The following is a 25,619-nucleotide window of genomic DNA, read 5'->3' on the forward strand; positions in this document are numbered from 1 at the left end:
GTTGGGATGATAAGTGTAAACTATAACAGTCCTAGGCAAATAAAGGCCATAGGACTAGCCTATGGTGGAATATATAAAATGATCCTGTATTCAGCGGTGATTGAATCCTTTATCCTAGCACTTGATATTTTTACAACTATTAAAAATTAGTGACTTATGTTGTAGGTAGACTTTGAAAGGTGGCCTTCTACAATCTGGCCCTACTTACTTTCTATCCGTCTCTCACTACACTTACTCTTGTCTCTTCCTGAAATAGTTCATCTGGTAAAGACCAGTCACTAATCTCACACAGGTCCTGTGCTTTTCCGCTTCCATGTCATTGTTTATGTCATTACCCTGTTTAGAATGTCCCAGCCATATCCTCTACTTGTTGAAATTTTCTAATTTAACAAGCATTTATTGAGTGCCTGGTAGGTACTGGATGCTGGGAATACTAAAATGGACAAGCTACAATCTCTCCTTATGGAGGTCATAGTTCACTGAGAGTGACAAGTAAGCCAGTGATATTTAGAATGGTAAATGCTATAATAGAGAGCTCAGAGAAAGGACACTCACTTCAGTCTAAGGCATCAGAGAAGACTTCCCAGAAGAGATGACTCTGGAATTAAGCATTGAAAGATGAGTAGAAAGGAGGTGGGTATAGGGCATTCCAGGGAAAGGGAACACGTGCCAGCTTTAGTGTCCCCTTCACTAGAAAATCTAGTCCTACGCTCCTACTCCCATGTGAATGCTTAACTTTATCCGGTGAACTTAATACTTGGAACCTCTAATGAGCACTTCCCAAAGCTTGTTTTAATTGTAAGACAATTTAAATTTAGTTTGCCTTAAATTGTAAGTTATGTTGTTTCAACTATATTAAAAATTGCTTGAGGATGGAGAATTTTCTCATCTGCGCTTTACTCAATGCATTGCCATAATAGTTAATGAATTTGCATTGAAAACTGGTGCTGACTCACATGAGAAAAGAAAAAAAGCTGATGGAGAAATAGGGCTATATCCTAGCTGTAGCTGTAGCTACATTATTCAAAATAATAATAGCAACTAACATTTATTGGAATTTTGTGTGGACCAGGCACCATGCTAAATGTTTTCCATTTACTTAGTCCTCATCAGAACCTTTGTTAATTTTTTTCATTTTACAAATGGGGACTCTAAGGAATTAGGATTTTTGTCTGACTCCAGAGGCCTCCTGCTTTTATGAAGAATCAGCAAATATAAGAGTCATGGTTGGGCATAAATCAGTACTTTTATATGTTTTAACAAAGGCATGAAGATAGAATCATAAATAATGCTGGTAGTAGTAATAATAACTGAACATTTGAGTCCTTACTATGGGTACTGTTCTAGGATCTTTATTAACATTTATTACCTCATTTGATCCTCATAACCATTCTAAGAGGCAGACTCTTTTATTTCCATTTTATAGAGGAAGAAACTGAGATATAGAAATATTAAGTAACTTGAACAAGGTCACACAGCTGGTAAGGAGCAGAACTGAGATTCTAACCCAGGTGGTTTGGCTCAGAGCTAATGGTCTTAACTGCTCTGCTCAGTTGCCTCTCTGTTTTCTATGCTACAGAGTAATATGCTTCTTCCCTAGGTTTTGTGTACAATACTTCTGTGGGTGGACTTTAATAATTTATAGATTTTTAAAATCCTTCCTCATTTATTTACGTGTTTCAAATGAATTAAACAACCTTTAACATTGGTACTTGGTTGATTAGGCAGAAAAGAAAGACAGGACTACACAGCTTAGGTCAAAATCTTGCCCCATAATTTATTGTTACTTCATCCCTGTTAGTCTGGGGTTCTGTGTCCTTTGTTGTTAGGATTAAATGGGTCAGTGTATATAAGAGGCATAGCAGAGTATCTGACACATGATGGGCTTTACATAAATGATTAGATTCATTCCTCCATTACCTTTGTAGTTAGCAAGGTAACTGTGGCAGACCTGAAAAATAATACAAGAAAACTTGGAAAGTGAGTGGAGTGTCTGGCACATGAGTGCATACTTTATTCCTACTGAATTATTTGGCTTTACTGGATAGTTGTTAGATTTAATTTAGTAGCCTGTGTAACATAAATGGCATGTTGTATTCATTCGTAATGAGTAAAGAGTGATTTCAGGTGTTTTGCATTTGAGGGATAGATGTTTTTCTTTTAAGAAGCATAGAATGTTAGAGCTAGAGGAAAACTTACAAGTCATGTAGTCTAGGGATTCTCAAACTGGTGAGGCTGCAGAATCACCAGGGGAGCAAGTGAAACCTATATCTTCGAGTCTCGTTCTCACATATACTGATTATATGATTGGGGTAAAGTCTAGTAAATTTTTAATAGCATATAGGTGAGAGTCTGATGTAGCATTTGGTCATCCCTTTTATAGGTCAGGAAACTAAGGTCCAACTCACACAATGTTAGAAAAAAGACTTGGCATAACATGTTAGGTAACAGTTTCATCTTTTTTGGATATTTATTCACATATTAATTCAACAAGCCCTGCTATGTGAGGGAATTGTGATGTGAGAACTAAATCCTTCTTAATTGTACCCAGCCCCATATTTTTAATGGGAGAGCTAAGATAAAAACCAGAAAGTGGTTTTAGAAAAGCACTTGCAAGGAGTTAGAAGCAAGAATTCAATTCTACCTCTGCCATCTATTAGTTCTGTTACTCTGAGCAATTCACTAAATCTGAGCTTCAGTTGTCACTTGGAAAAATAGAGATAATACTAGCCTTCTCCACCTTGCAGGGTAAATAAAAATATGTGATACCTCTTGGAAAGTGGTAGAGTTAGATAAAAAGGCATATAAAAAGTAATTATATATTCAACATTTTAATTGATATGCCAGGCTCTGGAGCTAACTAGCATTGTCCTGTCCTTAAAGAATACTAGAAAAGATAAACTTAAATATTAGTCTAAAGTGAAAAATACTATTTCAGAGATTACATACAAAGTACTTTGGAGCATGACTGAGGGGGTGCCAGGAGAGACTTAGGTAAGCTTCTTAGAGGAGATGACATTTCATCTGGGCCTCGAAGGGATAAGAAGCTTGCCCAGCAAAGAACAAAGAGAGAAGACCGGATATCCTTTGTTGAACTATGAATTGCAGTTGGGGAGAAAAAGATAGGCTGGGCTAGGCTCTGAAGGTCTCTGTGCCAGGAATTTGAATGTTATCACACATGCAAAGGAAGTTTTAAGCATGAATGACTTGATTCGATAGAACTTTTAGACAATTATGTCTTTTTCTGGAGAAAGATTTGAAAGAATGACTAGAAGTTGTCATTATTATTGCTTCCTTTTGTCAGCATGGTTTTGCTGTTCTATACAGTGCTCTGTATAGGAGGCTTTTTACCTCTGTTAGATTATTTCCTAGGGATAAGTCTTCAGTAATATTAATACATCAGAAGATGTGATCCTTATAGTGCCTCAGTACTTCCATTCCTTTGCAAAAAGATGTGTGAATTTTCAATCACATAAGCAATGTAAAAGCACACTGTTTTGCCACATTAGTAGCATTTGTTACACTATCTTAGTAGTTTTTTTGTTGTTGTTGTTATACTATTTTAGTAGTTTGCTTTAATTTCCATTTTTCTGATTACTAGGAAAGATGTACATGTTCTTCTCTGTGTATTAGTATTAACTACTGTGTAAATTTCAGTATTGATATTTTAATTACGTTTCTCTTAATGTTCATATTTCTCAAGTAAAATTGCTAATAAGTTTTAAATGAGTAATATTTAAGAAAGTTATTATTTTTACAAATAAATAAGCCTTATAATCTTTTTCAGACTAAAATAAATGTACTATTTTTAATGTTTGCCTTTCATGTGAATGGTTAGTATGTTCTTCAAGCCCATCTTCACCTCAGTGATATGCACTGTAGCTACTTTTGGTTCTTCCATTTTATATAAAAACTAATATCATGCTTTTAAAGAACAAGTCATAAAGTTTGTATTTTTTTATTTTAATACTATATTTAACCCTATTTAATATATAATCAAGAAAAAACTATTAATAATGTGCTTTACTTTTCCCTCCATACTACATCTTCAAAATCTGATATGTATTTTACATTTACAATGTATCTAAATTCATAGTGGCCACATTTCAGTTGCTCAGTGGCCACATGTGGCTAGTGGCTACTCTATTGGACAACAACCCTAAGGTGTATCTTTGGAAACTACTAGTTAGATCTTAGGGACATCCACATCTCTCTACTACATGAGAGTTTAGGCTTGAAATTAATTGTTATAGATGAATTTGATGTTGATTGTTTTTTTTAATTTATTTCTTATTAAATTTATTGGGGTGACATTGGTTAATAAAATTATATAGGTTTTAAGTGTATGATTCTATAACACATCCACCTAAAGTCAAATCTTCTGTCACCATATATTTGACTCCCTTCATCCTTTTCTACCTCCCCTTTCTTCCCTTTCCTCCCATTCCAAAATCACAATGAAGTGGCACCTCATTATGATTTTGATTTTTATTTCCCTTAAAGCTAGTGAAGTTGAGCATCTTCTCATTTATCCGTTGGCCATTTGTGTGTCTTCTTGGGAAAAGTATCTGTTCAAGTCCTCTGCCTATTTTTTAATTGGATTGGTTTTTTTTGTTGTTGAGTTACGTAAGTTGTTTATATATTTTGGAGGTATTGTTTGCAGATATATTCTCCCATTTGGTCAGTTTTTTTTGTAGTTGTTGATGGTTTCTTTTGCTGTGCAGCTTTTTAGTTTGATACAGTCCCATTCATTTGTTTTTGCTTTTACTTCCCTTGCCTTTGGGGTCAAATCCATAAAATCTTCTCTGAGACCAAGGTCCATAAGTTTAGTATTTATGTTTTCTTATATGTATTTAATTGTTTCAGGTCCTATATTTAGATCTTTGATCCATTTTGAGTTAATTTTTGTATATGGTGTCAAGTAGTATAGTTTCATTCTTTTTCATGTGGCTTTCTAATTTTCCCAGAACCATTTATTGAAGAGGTTTTCTTTTTTCCATTGTATGTTTTTGGCTCCTTAGTTGCCCATATACATGTAGGTTTATTTCTGGACTCTCAATTCTGTTCCATTGGCCTCTATGTCTGTTTTTCTGCCAATACCATGTTATTTTCATTATTGTCACTTTATAGTATAATTTGAAGTCAGGGATTATGATATCTCCAGTCATGTTGTTTTTCTCAGGATGGCTTTGGCTATTCAGGATCTATTGTGATTCCATACAAATCTAGTGATTTTTTTTGTTCTATTTCTTTAAAAAATGCCATTGGGATTTTGATAGCGATTTCATTGAATCTGTATATTGCTTTGGGTAATATGGCTATTTTAACTATTTTCATTCTTCTAATCCATGAACACAGAATGTCTTTTCATTTCTTTGTGTATTCTTCAGTTTCTTTTAATAATGTCTTATAATTTTCAGCATATTGGTCCTTTACATGCTTTAAGTTTATTCCTAGATATTTTATTCTTTTTGTTGCAATTGCAAAAAATTGTTGTTTTCATTTCTTTTTCGGAAATTTCATTGTTAATAGATAGGAACACAGTGGATTTTCATACATTGATTTTGTATCCTGCAACTTTACTGTATTTGTTTATCATGTTGTTTTTCACCAGCTTTATAGAAATATAATAGACAATTAGCTGTTCATATTTACATTGTACAATTCAGTGAGGTTCTTTTTTCAGTTATATTTGGCTACAATATTAGTTTCATTTGTACAGCATAAGGACTAGAGATCTATATAACTCACAAAGTGATTACCCCACTAAATCTAGTACTCCTCTTCCCCTCTATATAATTATTACAACATTACTATTTTCCTTATGCTACACTTTATATGTCTATGTCTGTTTTCTAACTATCCATTTGTACTTCTTAATCCCTTTGCCCTTTTTCACCATCTGCACAATCCCCCGACCGTTTAGTAGCCCTCAAAATATTCTCTGTATCTATGAGTTTGTTTCCGTTTTTGTTTTTGTTTGTTTTGCTCTTTAGTTTCCACATGTATGTGAAATCATGTGGCATTCAGCACAATACCCTCTAGGTCCATCATGCAATATCTTTTTCCATCCCTTCCTTTCAGTCTGTGTGTGTCTTTTTTTTTATAATAATATTTTTTAATTAAGTTCATTGGAGGAACTGGTTAATACAATTATATAATTTTCAGATGTATATTATAAATTGACATCTGTATATTCTATTGTGTATTTACCACCCAAAGTCCAGTTTCCTTAGCTCCATCTATTTGATCCCCTTTACCCACTTTACCCTCTCCCACCCCCCTATATTTGACCCCCTTTAACCGTCTACTTATGCCCTCCTCCCTCACCCCCTACCCTCTGGTAACCACTAGTCTATATTATATGTCCATGAGTCTCTGTTGGTCCTGTTCATTTGTTGCTTTTAGGTTTATATCCCACATATAAGTGATATCATGTGACTTTCAACCTTTTCTATTGGGCTTATTTCGCTTAGTATGATTATTTCAAGATCCATCCATGTTGTTGCAAATGGCAGTATTTCATCTCTTCTTATGGCTGAGTAATATTCCATTGTATATATGTAACACAACTTCTTTATCCAGTCATCTATTGTAGGACACTTTGGTTGCTTCCATGTCCTGACCACTGTGAATAATGCTGCTATGAACATCGATGTGCAAATATCTTTTTGGATATGGGTTTTCAAGTCTTAGGGGTAAATAGTAGAGGGATTGCTGGCTCATATGGTAGATCAATTCTTAGTTTTTTGAGGAACCTCCTTACTGTTTCCCATAGTGGCTGTACCAATTTGCAGTCCCACCAGCAGTGTATGAGGGTTCCTTTTTCTCCACATCCTCTCCAACATTTGATATTACTTGTTCTGTTGATTATAGCTATTCTAGCAGCTGTGAGATGGTATCTCATTCTGGTTTTGATTTGCATTTCCCTAATAGCTAGCAATGTTAAGCATCCTTTCATATATTTGTTGGCCATTTGTATGTCCTCTAGGGAGAAGTATGTGTTCAGGTCCTCTGCCCATTTTTTGATTGGATCATTTGTTTTTTTGTTGTTGTTATTGAGTCATATGAGTTCTTTGTATATTTTGGATATTAGCCCTTTTTGGAGGGGTTGGTTGCAAATATTTTTTCTCATTCGAATGGTTGTCTCTTTAACTTGTTGATGGTTTCTTTTGCTGAGCAGAAGCTTTTTAGTTTGATATAGTCCCATTCATTTATTTTAGGTTTTACTTCCCTTGCTTTTGAGGTCAAATTTGTAAAATCCTCTTTAAGTCCAAGGTCCTTGAGTTTAGTTCCTATGTTTTCTTCTATGCATTTCATTGTTTCAGGTCTTATATTCAGGTCCTTAATCCATTTTGAGTTAATTTTGGTGTGTGGCGATAGACAATAGCCTAGTTTCATTCTTTTGCAGGTGGCTTTTCAGTCATCCCAGCACCATTTGTTGAAGAAGCTTTCCTTTCTCCACTGTATGTTTTTGGCTTTTTTTGTTGAAAATTATTTGACCATATAAATACGGATTTACTGCTTGACTCTTGATTCTGTTCCACTTGTCCATGTGTCTATTTTTGTGCCAATATCATGCCATTTTGATTACTGTCACTTTGTAGTATAATTTAAAGTCAGGTAGAGTGATGCCTCCAGCCTTGTTCTTTTTCCTCAGGATGACTTTGGCAATTTGGGGTCTTTTGTGCTTCCATGCAAATCTAATGATTTTTTGTTCTATTTCTTTAAAAAATGGCAATGGAATTTCGATGGGGATTGCATTAAATCTGTATAATGTTTTAGGTAATATGATCATTTCAACTATGTTAATTCTTCCAATCCAAGAACATGGAATATCTTTCCATGTGTTTATATTTTCTTTGATTTTTTTAAATAGTATCTTGTAATTTTTATTATATAGATCTTTCATATGTTTTGTTAAATTCATTCCTAGGTATTTCATTTTTTTGTTGCAATTGCAAAAGGAATTTTTTTTTCCACTTCTTTTTCTGACACTTCATTATTAGAGTATAGGAATGCTATGAATTTTTGAACATTGATTTTTGTATCCAGAAACTCTTTTGCTTACTGTTTCTAGTAGTGTTCTTGTGGAGTCTTTAGGGTTTTCTATATAGAGAATCATGTCATCCGCTAATAGTGACAGTTTGACTTCTTTGTTTCCTATTTGGATGCCTTTTATATTTTTCTCTTGTCTGATTGCACTCGCTAGGACTTCCAATGTTATATTGAATCACAGTAGCGATAGTGGACAGTCTTGCCTTGTTCCTGATCTTAGAGGGAAGGTTTTTAGTTTTTCATCATTAAGTATAATGTTGGCTGAGGGTTTGTCATAGATGGCCTTTATTATGTTAAGGTACTTTTCTTCTATACCAGTTTTGTTAAGTGTTTTGATCATAAATGGATGAAGCCCACTTGATCGTGGTATGTAATCTTTTTAATATGTTGCTGTATTCAGTTCGCTAGTATCTTATTTAGGATTTTTGCATCTATATTCATGAGAGATATTGGTCTATAGTTTGTGTGTGTGTGTGTGTGTGTGTGTGTGTGTGTGTGTGTGTGTGTGTTATCTTTACCAGGGTTTGGTATCAAGGTAATATGGGCCTCGTAAAATGAGTTGGAAAGTATTGCCTCCTCTTTGAATTTTAGAAGAGTCTGTGGAGAACAGGTATTAAATCTTCTTTGAATGTTTGGTAGAATTCACTGGTAAAGCCATCTGGTCCTGGACTTTTACTTTTTGGTAGGTTTTTGATGATTGTTTCAATTTTCATACTGCTGAACGGTCTATTTAGATTGTCCAGATCTTCTTAATTCAATCTACAAAGGTTGTATTTTTCTAAGTACCGGTCCATTTGTTCTAGGTTATTAAATTTGCCATTATATACTTTTTCATAGTTTTTGTATGATCCTTTGTATTTCTGCTATGTTTGTTGTAATTTCCCCTCTTTCATCCCTGATTTTCTTTATTTGTGTCTTTTCTCTTTTTTCTTTAGTGAGTCTAGCCAGGGATTTGACAATTTTATTAACCTTCTCAAAGAACCAGCTCTTTGTTGCATTTATTTTTTCTATTTTTTTTTGTTTGTTTGTTTTCATTTTCATTTATTTCTGCTCTAATTTTGATTATTTCTTTCCTTATGCTGACTTTAGGCTTCATTTGTTCTTCTTTTTCTAGTTTTTTAAGATGAAGCATTAGATTGTTTATTTGGGCTCATTCTTGTTTTTGGAGATAGGCCTGTAATGATATGAATGTACCTCTTATGACTGCTTTTGCCATGTCCCAAAAGTTGTGATATGTTATACTGTTATTATCATTTGTTTCTATGTATCTCTTGATCTCTCTTTTTATTTCTTCTCTGACCCAATTATTCTTCAGTAGCATGTTGTTTAATCTCCATATATTTGCGGTTCTTCCTGATTTCTTTTTGGAGTTGATCTTTAGTTTCAGAGTATTATCATCAGAGAATACGGTTGGTATGATTTCAACCCTCTTTTATTAGTTGAGGTTATCTCTGTGCCCCAGTATGTGGTCAATCCTTGGGAATATTCCATGTGCACTAGAGAAGAATGTATAAGCAGCTTTTTTTGGAGGAAGTCTCTGTAAATGTCAATTATGCCAAGTTGGTCTAATGTGTCATTTAAAGTTGTAATTTCCTTATTGATTTTCTGTTTGGATGATCTGTCCTTATCCAACAGTAGAGTATTTAAGTCCCCTACTATGATAGTGTTTTGGTCTCTTTCCCCCTTTAATGCTGTTAGTAATTGCTTTACATATTTCGGGGCTCCCTGATTGGGAGCATAGATATTAATAATTGTTATGTCTTCTTGGTGCATGATTCCCTTTATCATTATGAAGTGTCCCTCAGTATCTTTCTTTACCTTTTTGATTTTGAAGTCTATTTCATCTGATATTAGTACCGCTGCTCCTGCTTTTCTCTGAATGCCGTTTGCTTGAAATATCATTTCCCACCCTTTCACTTTGAGTCTATATTTGTCTTTGGAGCTGAGATGTGTCTCCTGAAGGCAGCACATGGTTGGGTTTGTTTTTTGATCCATTCTGCAACTCTTTGCCTTTTTATTGGTGAGTTCAGTCCATTTACATTTAGAGTGATTATTGAAATATGAGGTCCTCTTATAGGCATTTTATATTTTGCTTTCTGGTAGCTTGGTGTTTCCATTGCTTCCTTGTCTTTGTATTTCTGGTTGGCTTTTGTGGGTTTTCTCTCTGGTTCTTCTTGTTTTAATGTTATATACTTCAGTTCTGAATCTTTGGTGTGTGGTTACCATTACAAATATGTAAAGGATAATTACATATGTGTGTGTGTGTGTGTGTGTAATATTAATATATATATGTAATATATATATATATATATTACATATATATATATATAGAAGAAAATAGATGACTGTGTATATATATACACACATACACAGTCATCTATTTTCTTCTACGCATGCCTTATCTTCATTCCTCTTTGCAAATTTGGATATTTGAATCTTCCCTTTATCAGTCATTGTTATCTCAATTTGTCCCTATGTATGCTGAACGTTCATTACTATCTTGTTATAACAATTTTCTTCTTATTATTTAAGCTTATAATGCCCTGTTCTAAGTAAAGCTTGCACTCCTCTGCTTCTATTGGCCTGATAGGCACTTTACTCCTAATTATGCTTTTTTTTTTTTTCGTCATTTTGTTTTAGGTGAGCTGACCCCTTTCAGTATTTCCTGTAGTGCAGGCCTTGTAATGGAAAATTCCATCAATTTTTGTATGCCTGGAAAGGTCTTAATTACTCCTTCATATCTAAAGGAGTGCTTAGCTAGATACATTATTCTAGGCTAGTAGTTCCTTTCACTTAATAATTTAATTATTTGATTCCATTCCTTTCTGGCTTGTAAGCTTTGTTCTGAGAAGTCCAAGGATAATCTAATGGGATAATCTAATGGGTTACTGTTTTCTTTTCCCTGGCTGCCCTGAGAATTCTGTCTTTGTCACTGATTTTTGATAATTTTACTACACTCTGTCCTGGTGAAGGCCTTTTTGGGTTGAGATAATTGGATGTGCTGTTGAATTCTTGGATTCCAAGCTTTAGTTCATTCCTTAGATTTGGGAAATTCTCATCCACTATTTGTCTGAAAATGCTTTCTAATCCCTGCTTCTTTTCCTGGCCTTCAATATTGCCTGTTATTCTTATATTTCCTGTCCTGATGGTATCAGCTAATTCTTGTATTTCTCTTTCATTATTTTTTATTCTGTGGTTTCTCTCTTCTTCCTTCTGATTTATTTCTAGATTTCTGTCTTCAATATCACTGATCCTTTCCTCCATTTGGTCGACTCTATTTCCTAAGCTTGCTATTTCATTTTCAACTCTTGATGTGCGGTCTTTATCTCCAGAAGTTCTATTCGTTTCTTTTTGAGAGTTTCAGTCTCCTTGCTAAAGAACTCATTCTGCTCATCTAGTTTTTTTTCAATTCCTGAAATTATTGATATGATTTGTTTTGGATCTCATTGAGTTTTTTCAGAAGTACCATCTTGAATTCTCTGTCATTTAAGTTGCATATTTCTATGTCTGTAAGCTTATTTTCTGGAGATTTTTCTCTGTCTTTCTGAGAAGCCTTGTTACCTTGGTTGTTCATAGCGTTTATTGGACTATTTTGCACTTGGGCATTAATAGAAGTGTATTCTGCTGTTTTTCCAGAAAGAATATTTATTATATAAAGGTACCTCTTTAGCCTTCTACAAAGAAGGCGCTTTGTTTTTGGTTTCCAGTAGGTGGCATCTAACCTCTTGTATCTCTGATTTATATAAGTCCTTAAAAATGCCTTTTTATTTTTGATATTTATTTAATCATGCTTGCTACCCTCAGTTTCAGTCCATGCCAGTGTTAGCAACAGTTTTGGTAGCATTTGCTCAGATTCCCTTGAGGCTCTGCAGTGTTTGGTCACAGAGCTTATGGGGGGAGGGGCCCTCTGGATTGAGGGTTGAGGGCTGCGGCTCAGCCTCTATTTTGCAACCATGGCCGGTAATAATCAACTGTTTTTTTCTGCCGTCCTGCTTCTCTGCCTTCTGCCCTGATGACTGGATCCTTACACTGGTCGGCCACAGGGAGCTCACAGCACTCCCAGGCAGGGCTGTTCAGGGAACTCACCACACTTTCTCCCCTTCTCCTCCTCCTACAAGAAGCTCCAGCTGCAAGTGGCTGCTTCTTTGTTTCTCCCAGTCCACTGCCCAACACGTGGGGTTCTGACCTGTGGTAGCTCTTATGCGCAAATCCTATGCTCAGACACTCAAAGCTAGTATGTAGTTTGGTGTTTTTTGTTGAGTTTTAGGTGTTCAGCTTATTGTTGTTTCAAGGGGAGAAATCTGGGGACATCTCTCACTCCGCCATGTTTCCAAAAGATCCTGTATGTGTGTCTTTTAATTTGAAGTGATTCTCTTGTAGGCAATATATGTAGGTATCTTGTTTTCTTATCCATTCAGCCACCCTATCTTTTGGTTGGAACACTTAATTCTTTTCCATTTGAGGTACTTGTTGATAGTTATTACCATTCTTTATTCATGTTTTTGATACATGTTTTTTCTTCTTAAAGAAGTCCCTCCAACATTTCCTGTAATACTGCCTTGGTCTTGATAAATTCCTTTAGCTTATTTTTGTTCGAGAAGCTCTTTATCTGTTCTAAGACTCTAAATGGTAGCTTTGCTAGATAAAGAATTCTTGGTTGTAGATCCTGGGTTTTCCTCTTGTCGGCTATTTTGTGCCAAGTCCTTCTGTCCTGCATAGTTTTTTGTTTGTTTGTTTGTTTGTTTGTTTGTTTGTTTGTTTTTTGAGAAATCAGCCACCAGTCTTATGGGTGCTTCCTTATAGGTAACTAACTGCTTTTCTCTTGATGCTTTTAAAATTCTTTCTTTGCATTTATTTAACCTTTGGCATTTTAATGATGATGTGTCTTGGTGTGGGCCTTTTTGGGTTCCTGGTTTGGGGGACTCTCAGAGCTTCCTAGCGTTGTATGTCTATCTCCTTCACTAGGTTAGGGAAATTTTCCATCATTATTTCTTCAAATAGCTCATCAGCTTCTTGTTCCCCTTCATGTACCCCTATGACCCAATGTTTTTAAATTTAATTTTGTCCCATAGACACCTTAAATTATTATTATAGTCTTGGCTTCTTTTTTCTTGCTGTTCTGATTGGGTGTTCTTGACTTCCCCATACTCTATATTGGTGACTTTATCCTCTTTATCCACTCTGTTTATTCCCTCTAATATACTCTTCATCTCAGATAATGTGTTCTTCATCTCTGACTTGTTCCCTTTTATAATTTCCATTTCAGTGTTTGTGTTTTTTATATCTTTGTTAAAGTTCTTACTGAGTTCATCTACACTTCCCCTAAGTTCATTGAGCAACTTTTTAACCAGTGTTTTGAACTCTGCATCTGTTAGATTGCTTGACTCCATTATTCCAGGATCTCTATTCTGTTCTGTCATATTGATTCTGCTTCTTTGTCTTATCATTTTGGCTGCCTTTCTGTGTCTGCTTCCATGTACTAAGCAAAATCCTAAGTCTCCCAGTCTTTTAGCGTGGCTTTGTGTGGTAGATGTCCAGTGGCACAGACCTGAGAGGGGTTCAGCTGCAGACCAATTTTAGCCGCAGCCTGTGCCCCTCCCAGGCCACCTGTTAAGATTCAGCAAGCAATCCACAAATGCTGTGCTTATAGTTGCCTCAAGAAACCACACCAGAAACTAAGGCCAACTGCCACCAGTGTGAATCTTGATGCTGCTCAGCAAAGAGCACTGGATTCGCCGAGGAACACCTACATGTGGCTTGGGTGGGGCCATGAGTTGGAGGAGGCAGAGTTTCAGGGAATTCTCTGGGTGGAACGACCTTTGTTATCCAGTTTGATGATATTTCAGCTATGGTAGTGCGACCCACACACTGGGAGTGGGGAGGGCTCAACAGAAGAATAATGGATACCACCGGCACTTCTGCCTGGGAGAAAGCCTCGCCTCCCACTCTCACTTCGACAACTCAGTCTACCTGTAAGTCCCTAGTGCCCCTCGTGCAGCCGACGTGGCACTGGTGCTCAGAGCGAGCAGGTCCTTCACAGTGAGAGTCCTCTTGGGGGCATAGCCCCTGTAAGAGGCGTCTGTAGCTCCTGCAGTCTCTGTCCCACTCAGCTGCTGAGGACTGGCAGCCTCGTGTCTTCGCCCCCTCCTACTTTCTACCATTGCAGGGTGATTTTTTATTTCTCTCCCTAGTTGTAGTGCTTGTCTTCATCTAGACCCCAACTCTGCTTGCTCTTTGCTCCATGTTTCCGTCCCAACTTTGATGTGGTTGCAAGGGGGATGAACAAAGTTTCTATCATCTATGCCATTTTTAGGGGTTTATTGTTTTTAATAGTTGTTCAGTGGAGTCTTTAGGGTTTTCTATATAAAAAATCATGATGTCTGTAAAAAGTGACAATTTGACTTCTTTATTCCCAATCTGGATGCCTTTTTTTTCTTTCTCTTGCCTGAGTGCTCTAGTAAGAACTTTCAATACCATGTTGAATATGTCTAATTCCTGATCTTAGAGGAAAAGCTTTCAGTTTTTCACCATTAAGTATGATATTACCTGAAGATTTCTCATATATTGCCTTTATTATGTTGAGGTACTTTCCTTCTATACCAATTTTATTAAGTGTTTTAATCCTAAATGGATGCTGTATCTTGTCAAATGCTTTTCTGCATCTATTGATACGATTATATGAATTTTTTTCTGTATTTTGTTAATGTGGTGTATCATATTGATCGATTTGCATATGTCGAACCGTCCTTGTGCCCCTAAGGCTAACCCTACTTGATCATGACATATAATCTTTTTAACATCTAACAGTACATTAGTTTAGTGTCTATATTTTCGATACTAGTATTTGATTTGCTAATATTTTGTTTAGGACTTTTGCATTTGTATTCATCAGAGACATTGATCTGTATTTTTTTCTGTGTTATCCTTACTAGATTTTGGTATCAGGGTAATGTTGGCCTCTAAAAATGAGTTAGGACATATTTTTGAATTGTACACTTGAAACTTGTATAATTTTATTATCCAATACCGCCTCAATAAATTTAATTAAAAATAAAAAAATTAAATAACAATTTAAAAATTTTTTAAAAAGACGTAAGGTGGCTAAAAAAATGAGTCAGGAAGCATTGCCTCTTCTTCAATTTATTTTAAGTGTTTGAGAAAGACAGGTATTAAATCATCTTTGGATGTTTGGTAGAATTCATTAGTGAAGCCATCTGGTCCTGGACTTTTACTTTTTGGGAGGTTTTTGATGATTCAATTTCTTTACTGTTGATTGGTCTATTTAAATTTTCCAGTTTTTTTGTGATTCAGTATAGGAAGGTTGTATATTTTTAAGAACTTGTCCATTTGATCCAATTAAATTTGGTGGCATATAGTCTTCATAGTTTTCTTGTATGTTCCTTTGTATTTGTATTTGTATGATGTCTTCCGTAACTTCTCTTTCATTTCTGATTTCTTTTCTCTTTTTTTCCTTAATGAGTCTAGCCAGGAGTTTGTCAACTTTATTAATCTTTCCAAAGAACCAGCTCTTTGTTGCATTAACTTTTTTCTATTGTTGTTGTTGTTCTCTATTTCATTTAATTCTGCTCTAATTTTTATTGTTTCCTTCCTTCCGCTGACTTTGGGCTTCATTTGTTCTTTTTTTCCTAGTTCTTTAAGATGTAATTTTAGCTTGTTTATTTGAGATTTTTCTTGTTTCTTGAGATAGGCCTATAATGATATAGGCTTTTCTGTTATTACCACTTTTGCTGTATCCCAAAAGTTTTGATATATTTTCATTCTCATTCGTTTCTATGTATATTTTGATCTCTTTTATTTTCTCTTTGACTCAGTCATTCTTTAGTAGCATGTTGTTTAATCTCCACATATTTGTGGTTTTCCCTGCTTTCTTTTTGCAGTTGATCTCCAGTTTCAAAACATTGTGGTCAGAGAATGTGCTTGGTATGATTTCAATCTTCTTAAATTTTTTGAAGCTAGTTCTGTGTCCCAACATATGGTCTGTCCTTGAGAATGTTCTGTGTGTACTAGAGAACATTTTTCCCTCTTATTTATGTTATGTGTCTCAGTTCTGGTGTTTTAAGATGAAAGGCTCTGTGAATATCAATTATGGCCATCTGGTCTAATTTGCCATTTAAGGCCAATATTTCCTTGATTTTCTGTTTGGATCATCTATCCATAGCTGTCCAAGGGATATTTAGGTCTCCTACTATAATTGTATTTTGTCAGTTTCTGCCTTTAGTTCTGTTAGTAGTTGCTTTATATTTTATGGTGCTCCCTAATTGGGAACATATATCTATTAAGTATCATGTCTTCTTGATGGATTGTCCCCTTTATCATTATGAAATGTTCATCTTTATCTCTTGTTATTCTTTTTATCCTGAAGTCGGTTTCATCAGATATAAATACAGCTACACCTTCTTTTCTCTAGATGCCATTTGCCTGGAGTATTGTTTTCCACTCTTTCACTTTGAGTCTATATTTGTCCTTGCCAGCTCAGTTGTGTCTCTTGAAGGCAACATATTGTTGGGTTTTTTTTTTGATCCAATCTGCTATTCCATGCCTTTTTTGGGGGGTGAGGGAGTTCAGTCTATTTACATTTAGGATGATTATTGATATGTGATGATTTTCTATAACCATTTTATCTTTTGTTTTCTTATAGCTCAATCTCTCCATTGTTTCTTTGCCCTTATGTTTCTGTCTGTTAATTTCATTTGGTGGTATTTTATGATTTTTTTCCTTTCTTCATTCAGTTTTATGTTATGTGTCTCAGTTCTGGATTTTTTTGTATGTAGTTACCATTAAGTTTATGTAAAGGGAATTTATACACATATACAGACATCCTTTTTCTTCTGCATGCATCTTACCTTCATTCCCCTTAGCATATTCAGACCTTTACTCCCCTTTTCTGTTTTTGTTGTCTCAGATTATCCCTATTTATGCTATGAGTTCATTTCTAGGTTGCAGTAATCGTTGTCTTCTTCTCTTTTAAAGTGTTTTTTTTTTTTTACCTTTACCATTATGTAATATTTAAGCTTATAATATTCTGTTCTTAATAAGGGCAGCACTTTACTGTTTCTGTCTTTCTGTTAGTCATCTTACCCATAGTTAGATAATTTTTTGTCCTTTTATTTCCAGTAGAATGACCCCCTTCAGTATTTCCTGTAATGCAGGCCTTGTGGTGGAAAATTCCCTCAGCTTTTGTATGTCTGAAAATGTCTTTCCTTCTTCATATCTAAAGAACTTTGCTGGATATATTATTCTTGTCTGGTAATTTCTGTCTTTCAGTAGTTCAAATATTTGATTTCACTCCCTCCTAGCTTGTAGAGTTTCTGCTGAAAAATCCAATAATAATTTAATGGGATTTCCTTTATAGGATACTGTCATTTTTCTCTGGCAGCCAAGAGAATTTTTCTTTGTCCTTAATTTTTAGCAGTTTTAATATAATGTGCCTTGGAGAAGGCCTTTTGAGATTGAGATAGGTGTTCTGTTTGCTTCTTGGATTCGAGGATCCAGTTCTTTCCATAGGTTTGGGAAGTTCTCATCAACTACTTGTGTGAATAGGCTGTCTGTTCCCTTCTCCCTCTCTTCTCCTTCTTGTATACCATTATTCTTATATTGCTCTTTCCAATGGAATCAGATAGTTCTTGTAGAGTTCCTTTTTGTTTGTTTTTTTGTTTTTGTTTTTACTCTCAAGTCTGTTCTTCCATCCACTTCATTTTGAGATTCCTATCTTTGCTATCACTAATTTTTTTCTCCATCTGGGCAACTCTATTTCCTAAGCTTGCTAGTTCATTCTTCATCTCTTTTATTGAGTTCTTCAGCTCCAGAATTTCTGATTCTTTTTTAAAGTTTCAGTCTCTTATGCAAAGTAATCTTTTTGTTCATTGATTTTATTTATGATTTCATTAAACTGCCTGAGTTTTCTTGCATGTCTTTGAGTTTTTTCAGAACTGCAATCTTGAATTCTCTGTTATTTAAATAATATATTTCCATGTCTTTAAGTTGATTTTATGGAGCCATTTCGTTTTCTTTCTGAGCTACTTTGTTGCCTTGGTTGTTCATGGTATTTGGCGGATTATTTCTCTGCCTAGACATTTATGGGAATGAACTCTTATATATATATATATATTTTTTTTAAGAGTGATACCACTTTAGCAGGTTGATTAGCAGAGGTTTTTCTTCTTTTCTTCCAGTAGGTGGCACTGAAGCACAGCACAAATGTTTCATTTTCTCTAGCACTGCTCAGGCTTCTGGATCTCTGGCAGGAGGTGTAAAATGTTTTTTATTCCCTGAGAAAGTGGGCCTCTCTTCTGTGATCAGGTCAACCAGGTCTCAGGACACTGCTCGGGTGATCCGTGAAATTTCAATGCTGCCCCAGCAGCCAGATATAGTGTTGCACTACCTGAGGTGTCCCAGGTGCCCTGTCTTGGATCAGCCTTGATGGGTGGGGGTGGGGTGGGCTAGGAGAGGCCTCTGGTGTGTTGTGGCTTTATTATTCTCCCAGTAATGGCTGCTGTCAGACCTCAGCTGCCTTTCCTCTGCATCTCACTCCTGTCACTGGGACTAGCCACAGTGTGTATCTGCCTCTCAGGAGCTGTCTCTCAACTTCTCAGGGCTGTAGATATTCTGGTTTTTAACCCGACAATCACTGCTATAGTTTCTTCTAGGGCCCACTGCTAGTTCTGGGAAGGTGCAGAGAGGTGACCAGGCTCTGTAGCTTTGTTTTCTGCTGGGCAATGGCAGCTGCTAGAACCCAGCTGTCACACTTCTATATTCAGTGTCTCCCCCATCACTGATTTCAGCCATATTCTATACTGATCACTCAGGCAGGAATGCTTGGGGCTACAGAGAGCACACTTTTAGCCTGATTCCTCCCCCTTCTTTGAGTCATGCAGTGAGCTCTGGGCTGCATCCTGAGCACCCATCCATGGCACCTGTCTCTGCTCTTCTCCCTTCCCTTCTCCCCTGTTCACTCAGATTCTCCCTTCTTCACATGTTTTCATGTGGGGATCTCAGATGTGTTTGTGTGTTGAGGAGGGAATCCTTTGTTGAATTATAGCTGTTCAACTTGTAACTTCAAAGGGGGACCTCTCGCGCCGCCATGCTTCAGAAGTCACTAAGTTTGTGGTTTTCTTATTAAATATTGCTCATCTTGATATTAAAATCGAATTACTATTACTCTTTAAAACAGTATTGTTAAATTAAGGCTTTTACTTTGGGACTAAATTTTTAAGTTATAATGTCATACATGGTCATTCTTGGAAAAGCCTATTTATCTATAAGCTTACAGCATTTAAATTTTCCTCAAAGACAACCTTTTCTGTAGTTATTTAAAATAGTTACTATGGTCTTACTGTCATAGCTTATTATGTCCTCTACTATTATGGTTTTACTTTATTCTAAGCACCCATGAACTGAATAAGTGACCCATACATTTTTAGCTTTCCAATTCTAAACCTCCCTGATTTTTTTGATAGAATTTTTGCAAGGGGGCCAAGTGAGGTAAGCATAAGATTTTGAAAAGTACCACATGGCCTTATCACATGTGCAAATCATACATATTGAACCTCTCACTACTGCAGAGCCCAGGTTACTAGCTTGCAGTGTGCCTAAGAAATTTTAGCATACCTCTTATACTTAATTAGCTGGCCTACAAAAGTGAGCTAGAAGGGCTTGACCACTTGCCTGCTGCTCCCATTTTGTATCACCGGTGAGTGGCATGTGTTATTTTGGCAGGTTTGAGGCAATTAGGAATTTTATTTGAAGATGGGTTTAATTAATTATATAAATTTGACCTCGTTAAATTTGAGGAAGGATTATTTCTAAACACTATGTTTTGTACCTTAAAAGTAATAAATGCATATAGTGAAGAAAATTCCAAATGAGAAAGCCTGCCTTCCAACCCCTGGCTGTACCTCCCATAGATAAGGAGTAGACTGTGGCTGATGTGTTTGTCTTCCTTTCATTGCTTGGTCATTTAATATTTAATATTTTATTTTCCTGATAATTTTAATGAACACCTATGTAATATATTCCACAGATTTCTATGGGACAGATGCTACAAGATTTTGGAAAATTTCTTGGGATGTTCCTTCTTGTTTTGTTTTCTTTCACAATTGGATTGACACAATTGTATGATAAAGGCTATACTCCAAAAGAACAGAAAGACTGTGTAGGCATCTTCTGTGAACAGCAAAGCAATGATACCTTTCATTCGTGAGTGTCTTTTGTAATTTTTAGTAAATATATTTCTCTCTATTGTGTTACGTATGCATTAGTATCTATAGAAATAGGACTTCAAATTTTTTAAAAGAAATTTTCTAATAAGAATTTCTTATTTTTCATGAATCATTTGATAGTTATTTTTACATATAGAGTCTTAAATAATTAGTAGGCCCAAGTTATTTCATTGTCTCCCCTACTGCAGTATATCTTCACAGAGGAACTCTTCGCATTTTGTGCACCTGTAGCATTTTGAACAGGACAGTTCTTTGTCAGCTGTATGTATTGCAAGATTTCGACATCTCAGTTCCTCAAGTATTAAATGAGTAGCAACTCTCAGTCATTGTTGTAACCAAAACACTCTTTTACATTTTCAACACTTGTTAGTTTATTAGAAGTGAGAATTATTAGAGCTTAACGAACAAATTTTTTTCTCCAATTTATTGTTATAATACATAATGCAATTACGTTCAGTAAGGAATTGAACAACCAGTTGTGAGGCAGACAAAATACCTCCCCTCATTCTTAAATAAGATAATGGAGAAGAGGTGTGGAATTGCACATTTGTTGTGTTCTTATTTTGTACCAACTAGTCTTCAGTTACTTTCATGTCATCTTATTTAAGGATTAAGATGAAATGAATAATAAATATATATCTAACACTTTCTATATACCAGACACTTTTCTAAGTGTTGAGTGAATGAAATATGAGTGAACAAAACTACTTCACGGAACTTATATTCTAGTGAGGTGATACAGGCAATAAAAAGAGAAATGAAATACACAGGATATTACACAGTGATAAGGGCTAAAGAGACAAAGCTTGGGCCGGGGGAATATATGTGTTAGAGGGTACAGTTTTAGATAGGAGGTTAGGGGTGGTCTCATAAGAGTTGACATTCAAGTAAAGATTGTAAAGCTGATGAAGGATCAAGCAATGAAGAAGATTAAATTTAGAGGAAGAGCTTTGGCAGATACAGGGAGTGGCAAAGGCAAATGCCCTGCGATGAGAACATGGCTGACATATTCAAGGGAAAGCCAGGAGGCAGGTGTGATTAGAATGTAGTGAATTCGAGGGAGAATGGTAAGAGATGAGGTAAGAAAGGTAACGGGGATCATATAGGACCTTGTTGGCCTTTTTAAGGACTTTGGACTATTGAGATATCCATTTGAAATTTTTGAACATAGCAGTGACAAAATCTAATTAGGCTTTAACAGGATCATAGATACCATTATGTTGAGAACGGACAGAAAGTCAATAAGAGATTAAACAGGAATAATTTATTTTCTTTTCGAGTCTGTTTCCTTGTTTAAAGTAAGGCATATCTGTACTGTTGGGTTCAACCTCACTTATAAAGTATTATTCTTGGATTATCAATATTTTCTTTAGGTAATGTTGATATAAATAAATTCTTCATTTTTCCTAATTAGTTTCTTTAATTTTCTCTTAAACAGAAATGTAATTGTCTTTACAGGTTCATTGGCACTTGCTTTGCTTTGTTCTGGTATATTTTCTCCTTAGCGCATGTGGCAATCTTTGTCACAAGATTTAGCTACGGAGAAGAATTGCAGTCCTTTGTTGGAGCCGTTATTGTTGGGACATACAACGTGGTGGTTGTGATTGTGCTTACCAAGCTACTGGTGGCAATGCTTCACAAAAGCTTTCAGTTGATAGCAGTAAGTGTTCACTCTTTTAAAAACTGTATAGTCTCTTCAGATCTTACCAAATATATGCAGATAAGGCAACCAAAGAGTGTAAGAATTAAGAATTAGTATCATTTAAAAATTAGATTTTTTTAAATGTAATAATGTTTATTAACTGCAAATTAAACCAAATTTTTACCTACAAGGTATGGAAAAATTTGACAGTTTGAAACAATCTTTCTCTCTTTTTCTCCTCCATTCCCCCATGTGTGTGTGTGTGTGTGTGTGTGTGTGTGTGTGTGTGTGTGTGTGTGTTCATATCCTCTATTGCTTTTTCATTTGCCTCTTATAGAATCATGAAGACAAAGAATGGAAGTTTGCTCGAGCAAAGTTGTGGCTTAGCTACTTTGATGACAAATGTACATTACCCCCACCTTTTAACATCATTCCTTCACCCAAAACAATCTGCTACATGATTAGCAGCCTCAGTAAATGGATTTGCTCTCATACATCGAAAGGCAAGGTTAAACGGCAAAACAGTTTAAAGGTGAGAGATTAGAATTGCAACATGGAAGTTTTAACAATTCCTAATCTCAGATGTTTCCTAAGGCATAAATATGCAGTCTCCTTAAGGCCTGAGACTGATTTTTTTCACTCCTATATCCCCTGACGCATGGCATAGATATAACATAAAGTAAGGATTCAATAAATGTTTATTGAGAATGAGAGTCAGTTCTTTTTCTGGTCCTTCTGAAAGTTATTTAATACATGATTAATTCAATACATGTTGCTATAAACCAGAGGCTGGCAAACTTTTTCTGTAAAGGTCCAGATAATAAATAACTTAGACTTTGCAAGCCAAGATAAAATCGAAGGTTTATGTGAGTAGTAATATAACAAGAAAGAACATAAATTCCCACTAAATTTTTATTGATGAAATTAAAAGGGTAACCATTGAGTAATAATTTAAAAAAATTTTTTTTTATTATGGTGACATTGGTTAATGAAATCCAGTAAGTTTTATGTGTAGTAATTTTTTGTAATACAGGTCTATTAATGAAAAGAATGGACTTTCATTTTTTTGGTGGGGGGAATAATATTTTGTTTAATTGGGGTTCAAAATTATTGTTCCCTATTATCAAATTAATTTCAAATGTTCATCAGGAAAAACCGTTCTTAGCTCACAGGCCATAAAAAAAACAGGAAGTGGGCCGTATTTGGCCTGTGGGTCATAGTTTGCTAATCCCTCCTATAAACTAAGCCTTCCTAAGACTACTTTTAAATCAAAATAAGCATACAGGTGAGTAGATTAAAGAAATATGCCTGCTATATGTGTTTGTGTCTGCAAATTTTTTTAAAAATCTACCTACTTTTAAATATCATTTATGCACATTGTATCATTATTGCTTGTTTTGAAGGAATGGAGAAATTTGAAACAAAAGAGAGATGAAAACTACCAAAAAGTGATGTGCTGCTTAGTGCATCGTTACTTGACTTCCATGAGACAGAAGATGCAAAGTACAGATCAGGCAACTGTGGAAAATCTAAATGAATTGCGCCAAGATCTGTCAAAATTCCGAAATGAAATAAGGGATTTACTCGGCTTTCGGACTTCTAAATATGCTATGTTTTATCCAAGAAATTAATCACTTTCTAAATTATGTAGAGAGTAATTTTCAGTAATAAAGACTATGTTTGCATAACTTGCAATTAAATCAATAAGATACATATTGAAACAATTATGTAAAAGCCATTCTTTAAAATATTTATAGCATAAATATGTTATGTAAAATATGTATATAGAATTAGTTTTTTAAAAACTTTCTGTTAATGGCTTTTTCCAGGAGCAAAACAGATTAAGGAGGTAGATTTTGTAAGCATGCTGCTTGGTTTTCTTACTTGAATAGTGCTCTAAAATTTTTTCTTTTTATGTTCAAGAAGGTCAGTTATAATTGTACACATTGCCAGAAAGTTCTATAAATGAAAATCAGTAAATGCAGCTGATCTCCATCCACAGGATAACTTGAAATAATAGAATTCATGGTTTTTAAAATCTCTGTGTCAGGACTTCACATATAATTCAGTATTTATCATTTAAGAGTATAGTTTTATTTAAAATAATAGTCTATTTTTTTTATTTTGTTATAATCCTAATAAAAAACCTTAATGAATATTTGAATCTATTCATGTCTCTATAAATTTAAATTTACTTAAATTTTGTTATTGTACTATATTTACTTTTACATGGTTGTAATCACTATATTTTTAATTTTGCTTTTTTCACTTAATAATATTTTATATATACATTTCCATGTATTGATATAGTCCATGTATTTAAGTTTTTATAGAATTATACAATTTTTGAAAAATATAGTTAGTAGATTCTTCATTTTGTAGCTATAGAGTATTTATGTTGATAGGTTTGCACAGGTTCTTCTCTAAGATTAGGCATTTGGTGGCTTTTATTTTTTCCATATCATAATAGTGCTATAGTTCTTTTTCAAGTTGGAGTGAATGTTCAAACTTATAAAGCTAACCCAAAATAAGGATTTAGAAAATACTTCTTGATCATGTGTGGTCACAGCCTGTTTTGTTTTTGTAAACATTGAAAAACTCTTTGATGCAAGGATGCGTTTTATATTTGGACTAAGGTTCTTGAGTTTGTCTCCCAAATTATTTTTCACAGAATTTAACATAGCTTCTGTAAATGTGACTCCATGCTTATTTATGGATCTCTCTTGCTGCTTAAGGTGAAAAGTGTTCATTTTTTTTTTAATTGGAGAATAAAATGTATATTAAAATTTTTTTCCTGTGTTCATGCAAGAGATGTAGTTTAAATTTTTTAACAAGCCATCGCTTATATATTCTTGCAGCATTTCCAGTTAAGAGATTATTAGATATGTAATTATCTTCTTAACTGAATGTCAGATGGTCTTAAGGCCACAGGGTGCAGGTAGCCCTTGGTCCATAAGCACCACTGGCCCAGGGATCATTGTCTGAATATATTAGTATTGTGTTTCATCTTGCATTTTACTTTTTAATTTCCAAGTTGTGAGTGTTCCCTCTTTGGGGCTAATTCTTATAAAAACGTTTATTGTAAAGTTATATATTTTGTCTACAATGGGATTATGCACTTCCCAGTTGGGATTTGACATCAGGATTTTTAGTCATTCTAAAAAATATCTAATTATTAAATCGAAATATTTATTGAGTGCCTACTGTATGCATGAATTGCTTATGAGGTATATTTTGAATGATAGCATATTGTAAGAAAAAAGGTGAATAAAACTTGACATTAGATTCTAAATTGACAGTCTGTCCACTGTATTATTGTATATTTTATACTTTCTTTGAGATATAACTCACATGTCATAAAATTCACTCTTTTAAAGTATACAATTGAGTAGTTTTTAAAAAAATAATGCTAAGGCCTAAAATGCAAACATTAACATCAGACCCCTTTGTGTCCCTTTCTTCTTCCAGCGGCAATCACATTTAACTTTTAAGCTGTTTCTTCCAATATTTATAAATACCATGATTTTAAATAATATGTCCTCACAAAGACCTGTATGTGAATGATTATAGCAGCTTTATTTATTATCCCAAACTGAGAACAACAAAAATGTTCATCAACTAGCGAATGGATAAACAAACTGTACATCTGTTCAATGGAAATCTATTCAGTAATACAAAGG

The 25,619-nt window shown here is 34.8% G+C and overlaps 1 protein-coding gene across 6 annotated transcripts in view; it reads left to right on the forward strand.

The window, feature by feature from the left end:
* TRPC1 (transient receptor potential cation channel subfamily C member 1) overlaps nucleotides 1-25,235 on the forward strand; it is an 89,186-nt gene extending 63,951 nt beyond the window's left edge. For all 6 annotated transcript variants that reach the window (XM_039876482.1, XM_039876481.1, XM_039876486.1 and 3 more), the window contains 4 exons: nucleotides 20,099-20,274; nucleotides 21,756-21,957; nucleotides 22,277-22,471; nucleotides 23,343-25,235. In XM_039876482.1, the coding sequence (XP_039732416.1) occupies nucleotides 20,099-20,274; nucleotides 21,756-21,957; nucleotides 22,277-22,471; nucleotides 23,343-23,570 (801 nt within the window). In that variant the 3' untranslated portion in view covers nucleotides 23,571-25,235. The remainder of the gene's footprint in view (nucleotides 1-20,098; nucleotides 20,275-21,755; nucleotides 21,958-22,276; nucleotides 22,472-23,342) is intronic.
* Nucleotides 25,236-25,619: the final 384 nt, after the last annotated feature.

Source organism: Pteropus medius, unplaced genomic scaffold (genome assembly GCF_902729225.1).
Source record: "Pteropus medius unplaced genomic scaffold, Ma_sr-lr_union100, whole genome shotgun sequence".
NCBI classification, from domain to species: Eukaryota; Metazoa; Chordata; class Mammalia; order Chiroptera; family Pteropodidae; genus Pteropus; species Pteropus medius.